This window comes from Myodes glareolus, chromosome 5 (genome assembly GCF_982192425.1).
Source record: "Myodes glareolus chromosome 5, mMyoGla1.1, whole genome shotgun sequence".
In the NCBI taxonomy this organism is placed as follows: domain Eukaryota; kingdom Metazoa; phylum Chordata; class Mammalia; order Rodentia; family Cricetidae; genus Myodes; species Myodes glareolus.
Genome location: NC_142030.1, coordinates 13,393,542 through 13,418,279, shown reverse-complemented (window position 1 = coordinate 13,418,279; position 24,738 = coordinate 13,393,542). Strand labels below are relative to the sequence as shown.

Below are 24,738 nucleotides of genomic sequence, written 5' to 3'. Positions count from 1 at the left end.
AAAGGGGGGGGAGGCTATGGTTGCAAAGCACGGGCTCCTGTGTGATTCCAGAGCTGCAGGCAAAAAGAATGAGGCTCCAGAGTGATCAAACAACTCTTTATTTTCAACTGAAGTTTTATTACAAAGCTTGTCAAACATCAAATTAAAAACAACTTGCACCTGATACCCAGACACTGGTGCACTATCCTATCTCAGATTCTTCTCACTACAGGCAAAGAACCCATCTTTCATCTTACTCCAAATTCCCTTGTAAGTTCAGCACATATGTGCCGATACCAGGAGAAAAGCAAAAATAGAAAAACACCTGCTTGAAGACCTAATACTAGCAAAACAATGGCAATTTCATAAAAACAGTCTAAAAATTACAGAATGCAGAGTGCCCCTTCATGATCACAGTAATATAGACTACATACACTCTAAGCTGGAGAGCAGAATGAACGCTTTGCATCTGGCTCATATGTGACATGTGTAATCGAAACAAATCAACACACTATAATTACATCCTTGTGTTTAAGATTCTGAGGACAATGTAGCTTTCAATATAAAACTCTAGGAATTTGCCACTTCTGCTTCCCAACAGTCAACTATGAAACAAATCAACTTCACTAGAATTCAGAGGCTTCAACCAGCTTATTACATCTATCAAATTGAAACAGAAACAAGTTTAAACTAGCTTCTTAAAGCTGTCTCAGGAAGAACCTTTCTAGAGAGTTCTGAAGACAAAGGATACAAAATAGTACAAACTGTATGAGTTAAACAGTAGCAAAAACACTGTTGAATTTGAAGTCAAAAACATATAAAAATAGTAGCCTGAAATGGCAATTTTTCTAACACCAATGCATGTAAAAATGTTTAAATAGTGCTGTTACTCCAAAAATATACTTTTTTTCTATTTGCAACAGTTTATAAAGGCAAACACACCTGCAAATTGAGGTAGCAAAGCCAAATTCACAAACTTTGGATAAAGAAAAATAACTTTCCTATATTTTAACTTTAAATGAGCTCTAATTGCTTTACACTTTTAAATTCACATACTTTACAAAACTTAATTTAAAACACTGAAAATGTTTTTGTTAAAAAAACTACTTAGTTTCTGACAATTATCTCACATTCAAAAACTGTACAGAAAAAAAAATCACAAGTCACCATATATTACATAAAAGTAAGCTATGTATTTACATTTCCAAATGCACTTTTAAAGTCTGAGGTCAAGCCACTGCTATGAATGGTCACCCTTAAACAGGGCCTGCAAGAGATCTGCTTCCTCTTCACTTACACCACCAATAATGGGCTGGAGTTTGCTTGACATATATTTAAAGACAATTCTCATTAATGTTTCTTTAAGTACAATGAAGCACAGATGTATGGGTTTTCAGTTAAGAAAATCCAAATGGCAAAAACAAAAAAAAAAAAAACTACAAAAATAAGACTTCAGATTTTTAGGGATTAAAACTTTCCTGTTAACAAGCAAACTACCACCTCTGTACTTTCCCTTACGTTAACTGCTATATAACTATATTAAAAGAGCTACTATTTGGCTCTATAGTTCTGACTCAGAAAAACACTTAGAGATCCTGTCAGTGCAACAACAGCTAGTTCATCTGGACTTCCTCCTGGTCTCTGAGAGGCGTCTGACTTACAGAGGCACCAAGCGCAGGTCAGTAAACATAGGGCAGTATGCGGTAGGGCACTCGCTGGCAGTATTTCTCCCAGGCCAGGCCGTACTTCCTCTTACACTGGTGCTCATCCCGGGCTTCGCGGTGGACAAGCAACACGGTGAAGTAGATGACATAGAAGTAAGGCAGGAGGTGGTTAAACCCTGTAGGCGACAACAGCAGCCACTGGATTTATTTCCACCCAGTGATTTTTCCTGATTTCCCTCAAATGCCAGAAGAACTAGTTTTCTGAACCAAGGTATACCAAATCACAAACTAAATGTTCCATACAGTCTCCTTAGGAAAGCCAACTCAAAACATTCCCAATACCCTCAGGAGCTAGACAGCAACTGATAGACAGCAAGAAAACAGACCCTGGAGCCCAGAGCAGGCAGGAACTGTCATCCCACCACAGCAGTCAGACATGCCCCAACCAATGACATAAGGTGATCAAGTTAGCACTGAGATGCTTACCACATGGGAGGGACCAGGCCAGAGCCATGATGAGATCACCCAAGTAATTGGGATGGCGAACAAAGCCCCACCATCCCGAAACAAGCAGACTCTTCCCCGTGGAAGTATGGATGGTCTTTAAATCTACAGAAAAACAAAAACCTCCTTTAATGACCTCTAAAATGTGAGGCAAAGAAACCTACACATAAGAAATATCTAAATACAAATCAACAAATTTAAAGAAATACTTACGTGCGAGCTTTGGATCAGTGGGATTCTTCCGGAATGCATTTTTCTGAGAGTTCGCACAACGGAAGATTACATAGCCACAAACTGAAATTTTAAAATATTTTCCTGTTAGTAATTTAGATGTAATCTAGCATCTAAAATCATCTGCAATTTCTCTTAGAAACTTGTTTCTGAGCCCTAAGGAAATATCCAGAGTAAAAATAGTCTGACTTCTGGAAAACAACTGAATAAACACCCAATCCCCAAATGCCTGTCAACTCTTCTGAAATCTCACTCATCACAGCCGGCCAGCCATGCCCACAAAGAACAGGGTCTGAGACAGCAACAGCGGACACTGACTACAGGTTCCCTTGTCTGCTGTCTACGAGATGTGCAGTCACAACACAGTTACTTCCTCGGTAAAATACCAGCTGAATCAAACCAGCGTCCACACTCCGGTAGATTTATTCACATTTCAACAGACCCGGACATGGCACTACTATTCGATCTGAATAACAAATACCAAAGCTCCACTTGAGTGTCTCTGTAGGACACACTTTTGATTAACTCACAAGTGCCACTGACAGGAATAATCAATGGAGAAACCAGGTGCTTGGATTTCCTCTTCCGCCACAGACACTCGTGTACTAAAACTAGCTCTATCTCAAGAATATCGTTTCTATATGCAAGCTAATGTTCCCGTCCACCTCGAGTAGAGATTTCAGATGATCACAAACAACTAAAGGAAAACCACCTGAACTGGTGGCCCTCACAGCAGCCAAGCTGGACCTCTCCCTCTGTCCTGCCCACTGCTTACCTGTGCTGACTTGGCTTCCTCCCTGTCTCCCATCCTTATTTACCCACCGAGCCTCAAAACCCACATCCTCCAGTACGTACAAGCTGACATTCCCCAGAACTGGCTCCCTTTCCACTTCCTGCTTCTGCCATACATGCCCCTCAGTACAGTGTGTACGCACCTCAGGCCACAGTATCTATTACTGTTTCTATAGTAAGACTGAAAGTTGTATGAAGACCAATTTCATTTTTAAGATCTCTATAAAATGCAGGCTTTTGAAAGCAAAGAAAAAACTTTTCCTAAGCAATACAATCTATTTCAATTGCTTAAACGTAACAGTAAAGTGTGCTACTGCGAGGACTATTGGAGCTAGCATGTCTCCGATCCTCTTTGTAAACTTCAGAATGTTCTCAGTACTTATCCATCATAAACTATTTCAAAGCTGTGATCAAGTACAATGGAGTGTGACAGACAACAACCAGAAACAGCAGACACGGTGCTAGCACTCACGTTTCAGAGCAATGATGACAGAAGCCAATGGCCAGGACAAGTCATGGGGATGGCTGACCAGGTAAAAGGCCTGAAGGCTGTAGGTGAATGGGACCCACACTAAGTCCCCAAAGGCCAGCATGAAGCCAAAGCCATCGTGGATGATGTCCATGGTAGTCAGCAACGCTTCCTAAAGTGACAGATGGGAAGAAATAAAAGCCACCTTAGGTTTAAAGGATTTAAAGTACTAATTCATGACCAAGCATGCTAAGTGAAGGCACATCAAAGTGTTGAAAGGCAGGAGTTCAGCTGCTCTGGCCTAACTCACTATGTCTCACCTATCTTGCCACCTCCTCACCCTAAACTGCAATAATAACAGACCCCAACCCCTCTCAGGCTTCTGCCGCCTTTGCCCGTGACTCCCCGAGCTCACCTTCCTGCAGCAGATTCAGCCCCGTCCCCAGGCAGTCGTTCTCAGATGCTACCATCTGTATCCTAGAAAGCCACTCATCACTCTACGTGTCCACTTACACTCTCCACTGCCTTGTAAGCCTCTCTTCTGTCAAATGTACATGCCATAGTGCCCAGAGAAGAAGTAATGGGTTCAAAATGTGTGTGTGGAAAAGCAGTACAACCACCAACCACATCTGGATCATCTGAACTCTCCTATACATTGTCCACAGAAGCAGTAAGCTGGCTGGCAGCGTGGTAAACCAATGTTTCACACTCATATACTCAAGAGTTTGTCAGCATGAGCACATGCCCACCAGATGTCTCTGGACCAAGATGCCTGAAGATCAGACTCATGAGCACATCTCTGCACAATAACTAAAATAGAGTTCTATCAAAAAAACTAGTTCTGGGTTGAAGAAACAAGTAGTACTTTCAAGGCATCTACCCCAGATTCTCATGGAATAAAAAGTCAGAGGTCACAAATCTAGGCCCTACAGCTCACACCCTAGATGTCAAATGATGCCATATGCTCTGATATGAGGGTCCAAGACAACATAAAGGTGACTGAGGAGCACAGGGATTAGGGCAAATGAAAACACTGACAAAAGTCAAAATGAAGGAGTTGTCAGAGAGAGGAACAAGTGCAATGAAGCAGGGAGCCAATTAAGACCCTAACCCCTGCTCAGGCTCAGGGCTGCAGTTGACAGGACAGAGTCCTCTCCAAGGCAGGTGCATCTACACAGGCACTCAGTTTCCTAACGTGGAAGGACCTGCACTGAAGGCTCCCAGCAGCCGCCAGGTACTGAAGAAATTACAGGGCGAGGTCTCTCCCTTCTTTATTCCTGAGCCGTCCTGCCTTCAGCAGCTGAGGAGAGCTCTAGGTAAAGTGAGGGCCACGTAGGCATGAGACCCAACTTCAATCCCTGGACTCTTCATTTTAAAAATGAGGTGGCATGCACTTGTAATCCCAGCACAGTGTAGTCAGAGATAGGTAGAGCCTGAAGCCTGCTGTTTCAGTCTAGCCTACTTGCTGAGTTCCAGGCCAGTAAGACAACTCATTTTACAAAACAGAGGCCAAAGAGTGACACTGAGGTTGTCCTCTGGCCTTCACATGTATATGTGCACACACACCCAAAGCTAACAGAAATCAATGTTAAGTGTTTAGACAGCCACGTCTCAATGGAGCTACTGACACACCTACCAGCGTCCATGTGTCCAGGCCCCTTGAGCCACTACAGCATCACCAACACAAGGCCGAGGCAGGTTAGACCACCCTCTCTGTATGGAAGCAGCTCAAGCTCCCCAGAGAAAAACCAAAGTGCTGACCAAAAGCTGCTTGACTTCATGGCGTCCAAGAACTCAGCTCTTAAAACTATCTCATGCAGGCACAGAAATGCATTCCTGTAATTCCAACTTGGGAGACTGAGACAGAAAGATCACTTCAAACCAGCAGGGACTACTAGGACTGAAAGAAAAAAAAAAAAGGCAACAAATTACCTCGTTCCAGAGGGCATCCACCACGTAAAAGAGCTGGAAACTGTTAACCAAGACCATTGCCAAAGACGGAGCACCACGTTCCTGTACTTTCATTTCCGCCAAAAGCATCACCAAGTTAACAACCACCTGGAAAAGAGGCAGGAAGAAGCGGTCTCAAGGGCACTCGCAGGGACAAGCACACTGAGAAGCCCAGTGCCCATCACCCACAGCCACCACCCAACCCTGACTCGTGTCACTCCTGTGCTGCTCCTGCCGACGTGCAGCCCCATTCTCACCATGAGAACACAGTGGAATGATCTGAATTAAAGGGTGGTCTTAAGAATGACTGATCAGGCAAGGGCGGTAGTGGTGCACATCTTTAATTCCAGCACTTGGGAGGCAGAGGCAGAAAGGTCTCTGTGAGTTTAAGGACAGCCTGGTCTACAGAATGAGTTCCAGGACATCCAAAGCTACACAGAGAAACCCTGCCTCTAAAAACAAATAAAATAAAATAAATAAGTTATAATGGCTGATCAGTATATCTTCAAAGCAGTGACTTGGACATGGAAGACTAAGGAACGAACCTGCACAGACTGGAGACAAGAAAGAATGGAGCAGTCATAAACTCCTAACGCAATCCAGTAAGGGCTATGGATCTCCGTACAAACAGATCTCCAGTCCTTGATGGGCCAAGCATTAGTACAGGGATCCAACTAAAGAATACAGGAGATTCTCAGCTCTCCTGCAATCCTCCAAGTCTGAAACTAAGTCTAAATAAGGCTTTATTGAAAAGGGGAAGGAAATAGATAATTCTACATTATCACTCTCCTAGATATATGTAATAAAAATGAAAAATTTCTGTGATGTTTAATAACCCATAACAAGGTATCTTAAACCTGTAAAAAAATTATAGTAAGAAAATATTTTGTGTTAAGATGGAATGATGGCAAACTGTAATTATTCTTCTTTAAAACTGCTACATTTCCTTCTAAAGACAAGATAAAGTCATATCATCAAATTTAAACAAAACAAAAATAAAAGACATACCCATCCAATCAATCCAGGACGCAATTCACAAAAGTATTTGAGATCAAAAGCACCAATTCGAGGATTTAATTCACGGCCAATGAAGAAATCATAGACAACATTTCCTGGGAAGGGAAAAGGGTTTACCCAGTCACAAGTCTTTAAATCCAACTGCTCCCTGTTACTAGGTCCAGTCTCCCTCAAGAGGCTACAGAGGTGAAAGCAAGGGACAGGAAGGGACTGGAGAGTCAGGGCTGCCGTGCCTCCGGGGGTTCATGTGACCAGATTACCCACTACTCTAAGAAACTGGAGGGATTTGTTTTGGTTTGGGTTTTCAAGACAGGGTTTTTCTCTAACAGCCCTACCGGGCTGTCCTAGAACTTGCTTTGTAGACCAGACTGGCCTCAAACTCACATAGATCCACCTGCCTCTGCTTCTCGAGAGCTGAATTAAAGGCATGTGCCACCATACCCAGCTCTGGTTTTTTGTTTTTTTTTTTTTAATAGAAAAACTTTTTCTTTGAGACAAGGTCTCACTATATAGCTCTGGCTGGCCTCAAATTCAGAGAAATCCTCTTGCCTCTGCCTACCAAGTGTTTGGTCTAAAGGCATGTACTACCACATCTAGTCCATAGGAAACTTTTTAAAAATAATATCTTAGGTCAGAACTGAACAATGTGCAGCCTGTTTTTTTTGTTTGTTTGCTTTGTTTTGTCTTTTTAAGGAATTTACTACTTGCCAAAAATAGGTAGAAAGAGATATAAGAGATATGGGGGGGGGGACAACATATAAAAACTTGTGCCGCTAGAGAATTTTAGCCATCTAATAACTAAAAACTAATGAGAACTAATTAAGAAATGAGAAACTAATAAAGAAGAAAAAACATTTAAGTTTTGCCTTCATTTTTTTCTTCACTTGTTCTATCTTATGTCTCTTCATTTCCCACAATTATGCTAGGAAAAAAACAACAATCTACTCAAGTGCAGCCATGGCTGCCAAGGCTCTAGACACACCCATGCAACACATGCTGTAACTGCTCACCAGAACTGGCAGGTGACAGCTCATCCTTAGGGGCCTTCAAAGAGTGGGCATAGAGATAAACACTCAGGACCACTGAAAACACAGTGGCTGCAAGTGCAAACTGAAGGAAGTGAGTGTACACATAACACAGCTCTATGCCCCAGAAAAGAGATGCTCCCACGACAGCAGATGTCAGGACAAAAGCATAGAATCCTTAAAAAGAGAAGAGAGAGAGAGAAGTTAATTAACATCATCCTGGGGCTCACATTTCAGTTTATTTTTTTCAAGACATGGCACACTAAGTTTCCCAAACTAGCCTTGAATTTTTGGGCTCAAAACACCCTCCCAACCCCCCCCCCCCCACACACACACACACACTCTCTAGCCTCCTTGGCACAAGGAGTTACCAGCCAATGCAGTGTTTTTATGCTTAAGTCTTAATTTCACTACCCATATTATAGTCAGAAATGTACAAATAATGTTCTTCCAGTGCAATCTTCAATGTAAATACTCTTGTGCAGATTTTCAAAAATGTTAACATTTCTTTGCACTATGAACCATCATTACCTAATGTTAATTAAAGAAAAGCTGAGGGCTGGAGAGTGGCTCAGCAGTTAAGAGTAATGGTCCTGAGTTCAATTCCCAGCAACCACACGGCAGCTTACAACCATATGTAATGAGATCTGGTGCCCTCTTTCTGGCCTGAAGGCATGCATGCAGGCAGAATACTGTATACACAATAAATAATTAAATCTTTAAAAAAAAAAAAACTGAAAAGAATCTCAAAATGCACTACTCCAAACCATCAGAGTCCAAAGTCAAATAGCCAGGTTTTCAAGTCTAATGCCATTACCTATTAGCACAATGACCTTAGTAGGTATAAAATTGTTAAGATTTACTTTGGAATTCACTAGTCAGTAATGGGATAAAGATTCAAGTCATATTTTACCACCGAGAAAATGGATATTAAGATACCCTACCCTCACAACAGAGGCGACAACAAAATCCTGAGAAAACCAAGTGTGGTCATTCATACTTGTAATCCCAGCAACTGGCCAGACTAGGTTACATTCTCATGCATAAGCAGCCTTAAACCCCCAGAGGATCCACAAGTCAGTCCACTGGTGTTGGCCAACAGTGTGTGTATTGAGGGAGGGCAGCAGGGTGAGAGCAGTTTTGCCTTTTGTCTAAAGAAATCATTTTTCTGGCAAAAGCTCAAGTGTGTTCCAGATGAAGTCATCAAATTATATTTCAATTAAAAGTCAACACAGGAAAGTCATGGTCATTAATGAGATTTCTAAGTTTTGGTAGTTAAAAGGGTCATCACAAATCTGCTATCTAAACTTGTATTTTCTACATACCAAGTTTATTCCAAGGAATAACATTAAAGTTATGAAGTGGTCAATATAATTGTTTTTCACTTGATAGTCCATGCAAATTAATCACCCAAAAATTTCTTAGGAATTTCCTTAGTGGTAAAATCCCATAAAAAGAAATCAAGTAATATTAGAAGCAAAAATAAACAGAAGAGGGAAGTTTTTACAAAACGATCAAGTGCCTAGGTGTCTCAATGGAGACAAAACATGGCTCAGAAAACCCAAACACCCAGAGCAAGAGGCCTGAGAGCAAAAGTAAACAACCCACTTCTGCCCAGACATCAAGAGACAGAGCACCAAAAAAAAAAAAAAAAAAAAAATAGCATGTCAAAGAGACAGGTTCCACCAGCAAGGAGCTGAGCAAGAACAGAAGATGGTCAGGACCAGCAACATGGTCTAAAGTCCAAAGCTGGCTAGGATGGCTTGCAACTTAGCACTTAAAGGCAGGCAGCCCCGAAAATATTTCTGCATCCCTTCTAGAATCCAGCAGGATGATTTTAGGTAAGAGTACTAGGCAAGCCAGAAAACAAGCACCACCCAAAACTAGAAAAGGAGGAAGCCAAACATTAAGATTTATTCAGACCGTTCCTCACTTACAATGGTTGAACTTAGGACGTTCCCACTGTAGCATGCACAGTAAGACACATTCAGAGCCATACTCAAATTGGATTCAGGCTAGCAACTACATACAATGTTCTCTCCTGGTGCTGGACAATGCAGTGAGCTGCATGATCACAAAGGTGACCAGCAGATGCTCTACAGTGGTCTGTGCTGCTAGGAAGTACACCTGCAACTTATGGTATGGCCAGGTAAGGTGGATTACAGGCGTAAGCACAGTCCTAAACTGAGGAGCATTTGTCATAGAATTCTAAATGAAAACAAAATCACTCTACCCAAACTAGTAAAATGGAAAATCACTTAAGGATAATGACCACACAGATTTCTTAAAATCACATTCGTGGCACTTTATCAGTCTTCAGAGGGTAAAGCTGTACTGAGCCCCTAGTACATATGCCAACCATGGAGACACCTAGACCATAGTTAGGGTCAACATATGTCCATTAGGCATGCTCCATGTTGTTCCTCCCGACTCAACACAAATGTACAGGTGAGTGCCCATCACTCTAGTGTCAAGTGTATAGTAAACACAACCTAGTCCACAAAGCTACATCCTATCAGGAAAAATCCAGTAAACAGAAGATATGATATGATATGGGAAGAGAGAACAATCAGAAAATAAAAGCAGGCAAGAATGAACCCAAAGCTTTCTCCTTGCTTTTTCAATTAACAGTGAATTTATCCACCTTCCTTACAGCTTCCTCTTAATTAAGAAGCAACAATAATTATAGCTTCATGGTGTAAGAAGCATAAGTAAAGATGCAGCTTCCAGGCAAAGGGTTGACAGAGTGTACACAAAGGCAGCCCAGAGGCCAGTCAGCTGGCACCAAGCAATCCAGGACAAGAGTGGGCTTCTGGGTGGGATGACTCGGACACCTCCACCAGAGGCAGCTTTCTAGAACCTCAAACAATGCTCAGGGTGGTAAAATCCCAGACAAATACTTTGAGTGATCGTAAGTGCTATTTTTGTTGTTGTTGGTTTTTTCAAGGTGGGGTTCCTCTGTACTACAATTCACTGTCCTGGTACTCACGTTGTGTCCCAGGCTGACCTCAAACTCAGAGATCCGCCTGCCTTTGCCTCCCAATTGCTGGAATTAAAATTGTACACCCCTACCACCCAGCAGATGTAAGTGCTATTAAGAAAATAAAATAGTGTTATTAAGAAAATTAAAAGCACTGGTGGTACATGCCTTTAATCCCAGCACTTGAGAGGTAAAGGCAGGCGGATCTGAGTTTGAGGCCAGCCTGATCTACAGAGTGAATTCCTGTCTCAGAACAAAAAAAAAAATGAACAAAAAGGAAAAAAAGAAAAGAAAATATGCTGGAGAGATCTCTCTATGGTTAAAAGTATGTGCTAGGCACTGGAGAGATGGCTCAGTGGTTAAGAGCACATACCTGTCCTTTCAGAGGACCCTGAAACCAGGCTCTGTTCCCAGCACAACATAGTGGCTGACAACCACAGGAGCCCAACACTTCTAACCTCTAACAACTCCCACACATATGGTGCATGTGGTGGTTTGAGTAAATATGGGCCCCATACACTCATGTGTTTGAATGCTTGGCCTATAAGGAGGAGCACTATTAGAAGATGTGGCCTTGTTGGAGGAAGTGTGTCACTATGGGAGTGGGCTTTGAGGTTTCATATGTTCATGTTACACCCAATGTGGAACACAGTTCACTTTTTGTTGCCTTTGGATCAAGATGTAGAACTACCTCTCCAGCACCATGTCTGCCTGCATGCTCCCTTGATTCCCATCATAATGATAATGGACTAAACCACTGAAAATACAAGAAAGTTCCAATTAAATGTTTTTCCTCTGTAAGAGTTGCTGTGGTCATAGTGTCTCTTCACAACAATAGAAACCCTCACTAAGTACATATACATACAATCAGGCACATGAACACACCAACAAAAATAAGTATTTAAATAATTAAAAAATAAAGAGGCGAGTAATGGTTGCTCTTCTCCACCTAGGAAACCACACTGGTTTCCCAGCACCCACATTGCTGCTCAAAATGGTTAGAAAATCCAGTTCCAGAGGATCCAACACCCTTTTCTGACTCCGGTGGGTACCAGGCCGACAGGCTGTACACACATTCACACATGTAGGCAAACACACACACATAAAACAAAAATAAATCTTTAAAGGAGAAAAGAAAACTAGTGTGTGTCAGGCTAGCAGCACACACTTGTAATGCCAGTACTCAGGAGGTTGAAGCATGAGGGCTAGTCTGTACTACAAAACGAATTCCAGGCTAGCCTGTGTGACATACCAAGGCCCCATCTCAAACAAAAGAACAGAAAGCTAGATACTAGGACTAACTGTTTGGCCTGCACAGCGTCTCCCATATTAACTACTAGAACAGGCTATTTACCCACAAGTTCTTCAGACTAAAAGACAATCTGCTGTTCAATAGCCCAATGAATCAGTGCCAACAGTTAAAAACTGTAAGATCATTAAGTATTTAAGAAAAAAAGTCACCATTTAGTCTATACTTGAGTCTTCTTCCATCAACAAGAGGTGTTCCTTCTACAACCTTAAAAGAAAAAAATATTAAATTTTAATTTAAAAATTAAAGACATTATCACCTTTCTTACACACTACACATGTAAGTACAAGATCTCTGCAAGAAAGTACCTCACGGGGGGTTGGAGAGATGGTTCAGAGGTTAAGAACAGTGACTGTTCTTCCAGAGGTCCTGAGTTCAAGACCCAGCAACCACATGGTGGCTCACAACCATCTATGAGATCTGGTGCCCTCTTCTGACCTGCAGGTGTACACTGTATACATAATAAATAAAATTAAAAAAAAGAAAGAAAGAAAGTACCTCACGGTAGGAAGTTCAGCAGTATGCAATGGCAAGCCCTTTGACGAAGCAACCTTACTGTCAGAGTTCCCTTAAACATATGTGGTTAGTAATTTCTCAGCACACCAAGTCTACTGCCATAACCACCTCATCAAACCGTCCGACACATAGTACAAGATTTAGTGTGCTCAAAACTCTCCACTGGGTTCCCATTACTGACAAAACAGTCTCACATCTGTGAGGATCTCTTCAAAAATAAGTAATAAAAACAACAAAAAAAAAAAAACACAGAGAAATTAGTAAGACCCACGATCTCTACGACTCAATGAACTTCCACAGTTAGAACAGTCATTCAAAAGGGAAGTTACGGAGCATCATGTTGCATGTGTATCATATCATATTTTTCATATCCGGGGAATCTAGCCAATAACGTGAGTGTATATGTAAACAACAGTTTAACATGAAGAGGAAAGGTTCTTTTCAGTCAGGTTGTGTGCTGCCAACACCATGTGCACACGGACTTGTTCACTGTTCACACACACTCCTCTACTATGCTGAGCGTTATCTCCAGCAGAGAACTGCGAGCAAGCTTCCCAAGTGGGAATCACCATGGCGAACCCACTGCATGTAGCACAGTGATGGCCCTGAGAGGGTGGGAATGCTGCTGAGTGAAGGGGCAGCCACATACACCCTCAAGTAGCTCCTCCAGAATGTAGTTGTTCACTTTAAACCGTCACACACTAAGATAGTATCATCTGCCAGCACCTGTTCATTTGCTGTGGAAGGGGAACCCAGGATAGAAATGTAAAACCTGAGATCACAGGATTGGCGAAACCCCAAGCCATCTTTCTCAGTTGCAGCTGTTGTGTTGGGCTTTAGTCTGACAATACAGATACAGGTTTCTCAACACTCACTATGTATGTATCTATCTATCTCTATCACTTTGGTGTGCATGCATGATTTTTAACCACCAAAGCTACTTTTCCAAATAAAAGTCAGCTAGCTTAGATAAGCCTCATGATAAATTAATCTGAGTCTGAACAGAGCTCTACTGTAAGAACAAGTGTAGGTCCATCATCACAGACGCCTAGGGCAGCCAGTTATAATGAGACTGTACAGCACCGAGTCCGCAGCGCCACCTTAACAGAACTTCCAGCTGGCAAAGCAGCAGTCTCCTAAGAATAAGGTCTGAAATAAATTGTGTACTGTTTAGGGCAGCTCACGTTCCTTGAACATATCTCTAACAACTGAAAGAAGGCTACTCAGCGATGGGAGGAAGTTTAAAAGATACTATGAGAGTCTGAAAAGGACTCAGTGTTCTTGACAAATTTCTAAGGATCAAAATTGAAAACAAACTTTAATCTGTATTTTGTTTCTTATTTTGAATCCACGGAGCTCAGAAGACAATGATTTAAGAAGTTGTACCTGAAGTAAACACACTGAGGAGGTGCACTTTTCCTCAGCCGCCTCTACCAAGAGCCAGGCAGCCATCAATACCTTACTCTTCCTGTTAGAATTTGGAGGATGTGAGAGAAAGACTGAATATCAACTTAACAAGATCAAGAATAACCTCAGAGCAAACCTCTAGGCAATCATGAGGAAGTTTCTAGATTGAGTGGAGGTATGAAGACCCAGCACCACTTCAGGGACTAGGTTCGCAGAGCAAAAGAGGAGAGGAGCTGGAACAGACTGCTCTTCCAGATGACCCATGACCCAGAGGATGATTCCCAGCACTCATGCGATGATGGCTCACAACCATCTACAACTCCAGTCCTGGGGGAATCTGATGCCCTCTTCCAGCCTCTAAGAGCACTGCACACATACGGTGCACATATATACATGCATGCAAAACACACCCCCACACAAAATAATTTGAAAAAAAAAGAAAGAAAAAGGGAAAGAAAGCTGAGTATAATTATTCATTCTCTCTCTGCTCCAAAACTATGATGCAATGATTACGCAGACTCTCTTGCCACCATTAATTCTTGATTATAGATGTTAACCCCAAACCATAAGCCACCAAAAAAAAAAAATTGTTAGGTATTTTATTGAAGAAAAACAAGAAAATACAGGACATTAAAAAATATAAATCAGTTTTTAATTTATGCTTAAAAATGAAGATACAGGGCACAGAAATAATTGTGTTAGTATATGATAGCTTCTATCCTTAAAACTGCTATAAATATAAGCAATAACAAAGAAGTCAGACAAGTTTCACAATACCATGCCCCTTCATCCAGGATGAAACACACCTTTAATCCCAGCACTGGGGAAGCAGAGGTAGACAGATCTCTGTAAGTTCAAGGCCAGCCTGGTCTATGTGGTGAGTTCCAGGTCAACCAAGACTACACGACAAGAACCGTGTCTCAAAGAGATAGAGAGACAGAGACAGAGAGAGAAAAGAAAATTACAAACCCCAAAACCTTACCTTCCCAACTGGCAGAAGGTAAAAGAGAACTTGAACAAAAAACCAGAGGAGGTAGATGCCACAGACTCTGGTCTCCCACAGTTCATCCAGAGTTGGCAGAGGAGGAGGGAAGCTCAGCAGGCTGGGGTCCTTCTGCCTACACTGCAGCAGCAGCAGGAGGAGGCAGGCAGGCAGGCCAAGCATGATGAGAACCGCACCTGCAAACAACCAGTCCAGTCAAACTCAAATTTCAGTCAAATTCATTTCATTGTTAGTCGTGTGGAATTTATTTATTTACTTACTTATACTTGTAGGGTAACACTAAGCCTGCTATCTGTTTAAAACCAATCTACAAGGCGTCATCAAAATCTCACTCATCTAGGGTTGAAGAGAAGGCTTAACAGTAAAACGCACTTGCTCTCAGCTCCTGGCACCCACATGGTGACTCAGAAACATCTGTAACTCCATGTTCTCTTGTGACCTCCCTGGCCATCAGGCACACATGTGATGCATATAACAAACATGTATACATATAAAATAAATCTTAAAAAAAAAAAACAAAAAAAACTCTCCCTTATCTCAAACTGAGGAAATGGTTCAAGCAGGTACATAAAGAGTTCAAACTCCAGGATTTACATGCGGAAGGAGAGAACTAACCCCAACAGCTACATCTCCTTGCTGCACAGAGACCTTTCCTGCGCACACGAGAACAACTCCGCCCACCCTTTTTCCTCCCTAGTGGGTTTTCAACACCTACCAGGTGCTCCTCCAAACTCTAAGTCCTTCCTCTGGGGAGTGGTCACTTGAAAGGTTTCCAAAGGTGCAGGTCCTTTGGTAACGAGCTTTTGTTCCTTGAACTCTATTTCTTTGATTTTGACCTCTTCTCTTCTCGGACGAAGGCTGTACTGTGTAGCCATGTAACTGCTTTCTGGTGACAAAATAACTCTTTCCTAGTTTGAATAAAAAAAGTATTAAATATCTGCAGTTTACAATTAATGCAAATGCTCCTAACTCAGCATCTCTATACAGCTGTGAATGTATAAGAACAAGTGTATTAAACTGCATGCAGCCTTAAGGACAGAGAATAAATAAAATACAACCATTCCAGAGTGAGTATGAAGGAAAAAGAAAGAGCGCCCCAGATGGAAGAGTACTTTGCTACCTGCTTGTTTTTAAGAGATACGTCATTTCTCTCCATGTGTTCAGGCTCCCCATTGTATATATTGATGCTGTTTCCAAATGGCTTCTAAATGGAACATGAAAACATCATAATTAGAACTGTAACTGACTAAAAGGATCACAATTATAACAAGTTACTACTGGACATGAAGTAAGAGATAAGCTAAAAGACGAGACAAAATCAACTAGACCTCCTGGTTTTCAAAGGTCAGCTCTTACAGCACAGACTGTGTGCTAGTCTTTTGACAAGGGGCCTCATGATGTAACCAGCTAGCCTTAGACTCACTAAGTAGCTAGGGCTGGCCTCAAACTTGTGGCAATTCCCCAGCCTCACCATCCTGCCTGAGTACTGGGATTACAGCAGTGCAGCACCATGTCAGGTATCAGAACAAACTTTTCCATCTTTCAAACACTCTCCTACTAATGTTCCTATGTCACTGTGAGATGCTGTAACTTTTCTATGAAAGGCAGGTAAATCGGAATTGGCAAATTCATTCTTAAGCTAGAAAAAAAAATCCAGTGACCCTATAACAGTCCATAACGGGAAGAGTGGGTACTTGAATTTCATGCTACCTGACATTTACCCTTAATTTTCTCCTTCCTACATGTCCCGCTTACTGAGAAAATAGAAGCAAGTTAGCTTACAAGGGCTTGTTAAAATAACGGTTGCAACATTTTCGCTCCTCTGTAAACTGTTAACTAAAGCAACACTGAGGCCAGAAGACTAAAATCCAAGCGTATCCTTGTGTGACAGAGACCAGCTGACAAATGAGAGCATTGACACCGTAGCAGTTTCTAGCTCTATGTCTTACCAAGCAACAGAGCATTCGCTTACCAAAGTGTCAATGAGCCACTTGTTAGCAAATGACACACCTAAAAGCTAGGTGCAGTATCTCAAGTTCTGAATAATCTCTACTAACCACAGATGGAACACAGCCAGTCAGCCAACTCTAAGCCATGCTAACTACACACCAATGCCTTCTATTAAATGGATAGATATATGATGACAGGACACTCAGCACTGTGAGGTAAATTATTCAGGAAGAGCACAAGCAGGAGTGGAAAGGAGCGGTCCTAACAAGATGTGCAAAGCCGAAGCAGCCTGAAGGTGAACTCGCACACTGACCATGCAGTAGGCGAGGGCTCTACTGGTGAGGGGCAAAGACAATCTGGAGCTGTGTCAACAGAGAAGCATGGTATAAAGATGGAAGTTCAACAGCTGTGCAGAAGTCGCTCACTGTAGTGAGCAAAATGCAGTCAAAAAAAAAATCTGACAGTCATGGAGGTTGGAGGTCTGTTATAATCCTCAGAGTAAAAGTCCAGTATTCATTGTCTTGACACTGGAAGAAACGTTCTCATCCAATCTAGCAACAAACCTCTGTTCACCATGTCTACCTGACCTAGCAGTTCCAATTTCATGAGAACTTAGTCTAAGGAGATAACCAGATGCTGCAGAAAAATAAGTGTTTAGAATAGTGAAAACTTGGAAAGAAAAACACTAGGGTGCACCACAGAACTGACTTTAGCAATGACATCTATATAACTTATTTTGCTTACTATGTAACACAACAAAAAAGAGAAATATTCCATGGTAAGTTGCTCGCATTACTTTAACATGTTAAAAGTTTAACTACAAAAGTACATGTATAGTCTAGTTTTTAATATTATTAAAAGCCTATATGCATTGTTTCCAGAAGATATAATATTAAGCGAATGGAAACAAAGGTATTCTTTTTACTTGAAGCATTCTGTATTTGCTCTACCATCTAAAAAATAGTAGTTCCCAACCTGTAGAATGAGACAACTTTGACAAACCTCTATCTCCAAAAATATTTACATCACAATTCATAACACTAGCAAAATTAGTTATGAAGTAGCAACGAAAATAATTTTCTCATTGATGAGCAACATGAGGAACTGTGTTAAAGGGTCGCAGCATTAGGAAGATTGAGAACCACTGCTCTAAAATATTCATCAAGAAGCACATTAAAAACAAAACAAAAACAAACAAAACCAACTCCTTGTGCTAGGTCTCCAGACTCCACACTTCCACATGCATCATTTTTTAAATATGAAAAGTGATCAAGCATAAGGAGGCCAATTAGGAGAGCGAGAATGTCTCTATAACACAGTTATTTTATGGCCTACAAGCTATGTCTGTGTTGATGGAAACATTCTTTAAAAACCACATACAAATAGCACTCCTAGTAACATTTTAAAGCTGCTAAGGTAGTTCAAAAGGTAGAAATGCTTGCCTTCATGCTCGATGATCTCAGTTTGACTCCTTAACTCACATAAGGATGAAAGGAGAGAACTTACTACACAAAGTTGTCCTTTAACTTCCACATGTGTGCCCATACACACACTACATATATGCATACATGCATACACTGAAAATAAAAAACCAAATTGAGAAAAGGGCATTTTTCTTAGATATTCAAAAGAACTATACTACTTTATCAAACACTTGTATTTGTTGTCTCAACAACCAAAGTGCAAATAACCTGAATGAGCATTCAGAACAGGGGAGCCAGGGTAGCTACAAATGAAACAAGTACCAAAACAAGCGGAGTCAATTTAACTTGCAATATTTCCCTCCGAGGTTCCTTTTCCTTAACGTCAGCCTGATGGGAAGCAGAGGCAGATCTTCTGGAACCTTTTGGTGCCCTGCCAGGGGATCGGGAGCGTGACCTTGAGCGGCTCCGGCGGCGTCTTGAAGGAGAGCTGGAAGTTGAGCCACTTTTCCTTTGCTTAAAGGACTTTAAAGGCTAGAAAGCAAGAAGCAACAGCTGTTTTCAGAACACTAACATCCAGTGTCAGAGTTGAGCTAGCAGAGGTCAGTAAGGGCCACTACCTGCCACCATCCATTCTAAACATCAAGGGACTCAGAGGACCAGTGGGAACGCTGCAATGACCCCCAACTCGTAGGAAAGAAACAGTTCTTGCCCTCCCCCACTAGCTTGGACGGTATTTCTCTGGAGTCAGTGTCGACCCCACTAGCTGTATATATTCCCAGTAACTTAAGAAAGGCATATAACTGATAATGACTAAAACCAACGTGGTTGGACATAACTAACATGGAACCAATTTTTCAAAAAGTAAGCAGCCCTACAGAGTCACTCTGGAACCCACGTGAGTTCTTAAAAACAAAGCACATGTTTGATTCCCTTGGCTCAGCTTCTGCTCTGATCCACTGAAAATCACTCCTTCCTCATTTCTAGGAATATGGACCTGAGCAAGGCAAACCCCTGGACCTCTGTCCAGGTACTGTCTTGTGTATGTGGCCCTCAGCTAAGGATGGCATTTACATGTCTTAAATGATTGCTAACAGCATAAAAGAGAAGTCATATGTCATACCACCTAGAGTTGCCTAAGCTTCAGAAACCCCATGAGACATGAAGCCTGAAACACAGGGTGTGATCCACAGACCATGGGTCCTAACTATTAGTTACTGACAGGTCACAAGGTCCAAAACTGTAAAGTTCTTTTGTTTTGCTTTTTGAGACAGGTTTTCTCTGTGTAGCCCTGGCTGTCCTGGAACTCGCTCTATGGACCAGGCTGGCCCTGAACTCAGAAATCCCACAACTTCTGCCTCCTAGGTGCTGGGATTAAAGGCATGCACCACCATCAGCCAGATCCAAAACTGTGAAGTTCTAAAGACAGAGCATTTTGACTAAGTAAGCTCATGCCTGTTGAATACAACTAAAACTCTGCAGTTTTAAGATATTTTCCTAGAGATTAATTGTTATGCATTTTATATAAGTATTTGTATAGCATGGGTCAACATTTTAAAATCCAGGCCCTCAACAGATAGGCTGGGCCTCAAATCTAGAAAACAACACTTAACACTCTGATTAAATCACCAGTGTTGAGGAAGCAACTCAAACCCTGCCAAGAAGTGGCAGCACACACCTTTTAATCCCAGGATTTGGGAGGCAGAGGCGGAGTGGGGGTGGGATGTCCAGGCCAGCCTGGTCTACGGACAGACTCCAAAGCTACACAGAGAAAAAGAGCAGGTTTGGGGGCTGGAGAGATGGCTCAGAGGTTAAGAGCACTGACTGCTCTTCCAGAGGTCCTGAGTTCAATTCCCAGCAACCACATGGTGGCTCACAGCCATCTATAAGGAGATCTGGTGCCCTCTTCTGGCATGCAAGCATACATGGAAGGAATGTTGTATACATAATAAATAAATAAATATTTAAAAAAAAAAAAAAGAGCAAGTTCCAGGACAGCAAGGGCTACACAGTGATACCCTGTCTTAAAATCAAAAAGAGTAGAAACTCAAACCCTAAACATACCTATTTCAAAATCAGCCAAGTCTGCCTCCTGTGGACCCTGAACTCACCACAGTCATGCACCTCTCTGATGACTGTCTGCATCATCCACAGGCCTCAGGTGTGCTGCCCTCCCACACCTGTTTCCCTGTTACTCCGAGCACTCAACTCAAGGAAGCAGTGCTAACAAACACCCTAAACCTGGGGCCCTCCCTACCCTGTCAAACAGTACTCACAGCAAACACCTCTCCCAGGAGCTTGCCAGGATCTGCATCCACACTTCATTCCCACATCCCTGAGCTAAGAACAGCATGAGCCCTGAAGCCGGAGGCTGACAGGTGCCTTCAACCCTCAGTCCTGCTGCAAGCCTAAGTAAGGTACACTCACCTTGACATCGCTCTCCTTCAGTTCCAGCTCAGTTCCATCTTTGTATTTTACAGTGTACAGCTGGGTTTTGCTGTCATGACTCAGAATTTCTACTTCATAATAAAGGGAGCTCCCAGGCCATCGGCCTCTGACCACTTCACCCTCGGCAAACTTCCTACTTGGCATTTTCTGAAATCAATCTGAACAATTGTGAAGAAAAAAATTCAGTCAATTTACTTTTTGGTTTCATTTTTTTGTTTTTTGTTTTTTTTTTTTTTTGGAATAGGTTTTTCCCTAAAACACAACTTTGTAGATCTGTTAGCTGGTTAAGATTTCTAGCAGGACAACACAAATTATTATTTGAGCTTCATTTTATTTCATTTGGAATCACTTTGTAAGAGATGACTTAGCCACTGGGGTACAGAAGTGGAACTGAGAATTAACTTTGACAACTGTAATAGGTATCAAATCTTTTGTATTACTCAAAATGCTACTCACCTGTAGTAACCAAACCACAGGGCACATCTCAAAAAAGATACTTATTTTTATTTGTAAATCTGCATGTCATCTTTAAAAAGCTTTAAAATGCACTTAATTTTATTTTTTACAAGTTACCTTACTGAAAAACAATAAACTATGAGGCAAACTGAGAAAATTAAAAATATACAGTTAGTATTACTATAACCCACCAACAGGAAGGATTTCAAATTCATAATGAAAAACATATTTGAGTGTTACTTCATAAAGTTTGCATTCTCAGAGTCAAGTCCCAAGGGCATGTCAAGTAACTCTGCCAACCACCCACCCAGGCCAACATGTACCTGGCCTTCGGCCAAGTTCACTCTCAAGTCTACAGCTGATACCCACTCCAGTTGTAACATTCTTTGCCAGTGTTTCAAAAGACAGTCAAGAAACTTTACATATACTTCAAGAAACTACAACCTTCAAGAACTGTCATTTACAATGGGCAGTTTTGCCATCCTTTTAGAATATCAGATGGCTGTACTCCTAGCTCTAAGGTGGAAAGGTTTCTCTCCTCTAGCAGATTCACAGGATATAAACCAGTGCCTCTGGCCAGTGCCCTTGATACCAAAATGATGGAGCAAGCAGACAGAAGACTCCTTCACCTCCTAAGCAATTCTCCACATATCACCCAAGCACCTAAAGACACTCTTCACACACTCCTGACAGGAGGAGCTGGTTATGAAACCCAACAGCAACACATACGGACTCTTGCAGACTGTGGAATTAAGGAGAAAGTTGAATTACCTACCACTCCCAAGAAAGTCTTTCTAAATACATTTCTTACTGTTAATCGCCTGAGAAAAAAAAAAAAAAACTTCACAAGCTTCATTTGTTTAGACAGACAGCAGATGAAAGTAAACCCAAGTGCTTATCTGGTGATTAGAGGCACATTACAGAGACTGCCTCAGTCTCCCTAGCGTGTGTGATAGCATCTCTCGGGTAATGAGTGTTTGGACTTGGAAGGGGAAAGAGCCCAGAAGCTCTGGGAATGAATAGGAGAGGCAGAGAACCCGCGGGGCCCTTGGGAGGCAGGAGGGCAAAGGCCTACCTCTGCACAAGGAGGAGGGGCCGAAAAAGGAAGGTGACAACATCAAGCTTTGTCGATTTCAACACTTAGTTCCCAGCCTTCCTGGACAAAGAGGAAGGAAATGTTCTGGGCTTCCTTCTCTGGTGCCCCCTCTTCCTTCCCAGACCGCCCCAAACCAATCAATTACTAGCATAAGAGTCTCCTACACTGGTCATCCGAAGTTTGAGTAAGTCACAATCCTTTCTACATCAAGATGCCACTCTGATCTCAAACAACACTTCAAAATCTTGAAATGGGTACGTCCGGACTTCTGGGCCACCTGCATCTTTAAAAGGTCCTTGAACAGACTCATCCTGGACCATCTGAAACAGTCAATCACTGTCATTTCTCCATCCCCTGGACCATCTGGGCCCGATCCTACTTAGCTTCTGAGATCAGATGAAATCTGAGAGGCTTAGGATGGTATGGCCCTAGACTCATCGTTATTTCTCTATTGCACCTGTCAGGCACCATATTAACTACATCAATGCAACAATGAACACACGTCAATGTCAAAGAAAAAAACTACTACCTATTAAGTATAATCCAGGGGTACAGAAATCAAAGCACCCAGTAGATATTTGAGCCTTAATTTTTCAAAAGTGCCTATAATGTCAAAGAGTCCGAAATTTGATCCTCAGGAAAAGCGGGAGGGAAAGAGTTATTAATTGAGACGTGGCTGGGCCTAGTGACTTTAATCCCAGCATTCAAGAGGCAGAGGCAGACATATCTCTGGGAGTTGGAGGTCTGCCTAGTCTACAGTGTGTTCCAGGACAGTCAGGACTATCACACAGAGATCTTGTCTCAAACAAATAAAAGAACTGAGACTTGATGGTGATATCTGTTGTAATTTGAAAAAAAAGCAGTGCGTGAGAGAAAGATGCCATGGGACAAAGCTCAGGTGGAGGGGCTCTCTATTGAGGGAAAGTGAGTGGGAAAAGGGGGGGAAAGAGAGTGGGGAGACCGACTTCTGCGGGTAGGAGAGGTAGAAGAGGAGGAGAGACAGAGAGAGAAAGAGAGGGATGGGAGGCAGGCAGGGTCCTTTTAAAGGGGAACATAGTGTATGGAGGGGCACAGGTATATACCCCACAAGGTCAAGCCAGTACAGATGCCAGAACACCAACTATCTCACGGTGAAGAACAACCCAGCCTTAAGAGACAATAAAGGATGCGACATGATGCGCACGCCTCTTTGCCCGAGATCCATACACAGCCCGGGGAAGCTAGGTACTATTACACTGCAGGAGAGAATTATGCCAGATCCGACAAGGCTCCAGACACTTGTGCGTGTTCTTATGCACCCAAGTAACAAGATACGCAGACAGGCTTCCCCTTAAAAGGGTGATTCAGTCAAGTCAGCTAAGAACGGCTGTTTACTCAACACAGTACCCTCAACCCTACACAGCAGAAATACAGGGATCCTCGGGCGTTTTCCTGTTCGGCCAGATTCTTGCTAACTTGAGTGTCATTTGGCACCGAACTCGCACGTACAATATATTACTATGTATCAGTGTGACAGATTTCTTTCTGCTACTTTGCTCTCGGGCGTTACAAGTCTTGAATCATTTCTCCACTTTTCCAAATTCACTGAATGCGGCAGAGAAAGAAAGCGCAAATGACGTCTGCCAGCTTCCTCCCTTTAACAGCTGAGCCGGTGAGGCCTGCTGGGCAAAATGCAAACAGGAACCGGCTCGCAGCGTCTAAGCCCCCACAGAACCATCCAGAGTGGCTTTTTCCCCCTTAAAACCCAAAGGTACATTTATCGTTTACTCTTGCTCATTCGCACCCTCCTCCCCGGGCAACGCTCAGAAACTAAACTAAACTTATTGTCGCACTCTCTGGATTAGGTCGCCCATCCCGCGCTTCTCTGCAGACCCAGATCTACACGTGCTTGTGCACCTGGGCTCCGGCCCTCGCACAGCTGGTGATCGACCCCCAGCGGGGACAACGGCAGGGTGACTCGCTGCCAGCCCGTCCGTCGTCGCCGAAGCGCCCCAGAGCAGGCCCTCGACGCCCAAGTACGCACTAAGTGGCTCTCGAAGCCGCGGGCGGCGGGAGGCCGGCTGTCACCACGCAGAAGCACTCACGAGGCCTGGGAAAGGCGGGTTGGCGCTTCGGGAATTGGGGCTTCGCCTCCCGGCAGCAGTTAGCTCCACCCAGAAGGTAGCCCGCCCTCCGAGGGCCGGGACGCCGCGGCGAGTACGGCCCCGGGGCCGTCCGGAGTTCCCAACGCGCGCGTCCGGGGCGGGGGGGGGGGGGGGAAGAGCGCAATTCGAAACCCACGCTCTGCTTCCAGCCCGCGCCGTTCCAGCCTTGCCAGCCGCCCGGGGGACCCTCCCTCCACACGCGGCGGGGACCCGCGCCGCCGCTCACCTGGCCGCGCTCCGGCGGGAACTCCAACCACCTCTCAGGGACACACACGCAGCAGCCCGCGGCGGTTCCGAGCGCGACACCACTCGGCCGCGCTCTCGCGCCCCCGAGGTTCCGCCCCCAGTGCGGCTTCCTTGAGCTCCTATTGGTCCCT

General features: G+C 43.0%; 1 protein-coding gene across 2 annotated transcripts; it reads right to left on the bottom strand.

The window, feature by feature from the left end:
• Positions 1-82: 82 nt before the first annotated feature.
• On the bottom strand, positions 83-24,729 carry Lbr (lamin B receptor). Of its 2 annotated transcripts, none has more exons than XM_048439561.3 (14): positions 24,588-24,729; positions 20,645-20,823; positions 18,542-18,751; positions 15,967-16,050; positions 15,562-15,754; positions 14,826-15,022; positions 12,073-12,127; positions 7,617-7,808; positions 6,598-6,701; positions 5,572-5,697; positions 3,643-3,811; positions 2,361-2,441; positions 2,130-2,252; positions 83-1,819 (listed from the first exon to the last, which is right to left on the bottom strand). In XM_048439561.3, the coding sequence occupies exons 2-14, from the start codon at positions 20,807-20,809 to the stop codon at positions 1,659-1,661; spliced, it is 1,860 nt and encodes a 619-aa protein (XP_048295518.2). In that variant the 5' UTR covers positions 20,810-20,823; positions 24,588-24,729; the 3' UTR covers positions 83-1,658. The 2 variants fall into 2 exon arrangements, with proteins under 2 accessions (XP_048295518.2, XP_085543735.2); XM_085687609.2 differs by lacking the exon at positions 24,588-24,729 and adding an exon at positions 24,241-24,262.
• Positions 24,730-24,738: the final 9 nt, after the last annotated feature.

Bases quoted from the DNA above. Each gene is read 5' to 3' on its own strand.
- Lbr (XM_048439561.3), bottom strand. From the start codon at position 20,809: ATGCCAAGTAGGAAGTTTGCCGAGGGTGAAGTGGTCAGAGGCCGATGG. The intron at 6,702-7,616 runs GTGAGCAGTTAC...TTCCCTTCCCAG, and splicing joins GCTGTCACCTGCCAGTTCTG to GAAATGTTGTCTATGATTTC. The intron at 3,812-5,571 runs GTAATTTGTTGC...CTGTCACTTTAG, and splicing joins TGGATGCCCTCTGGAACGAG to GAAGCGTTGCTGACTACCAT.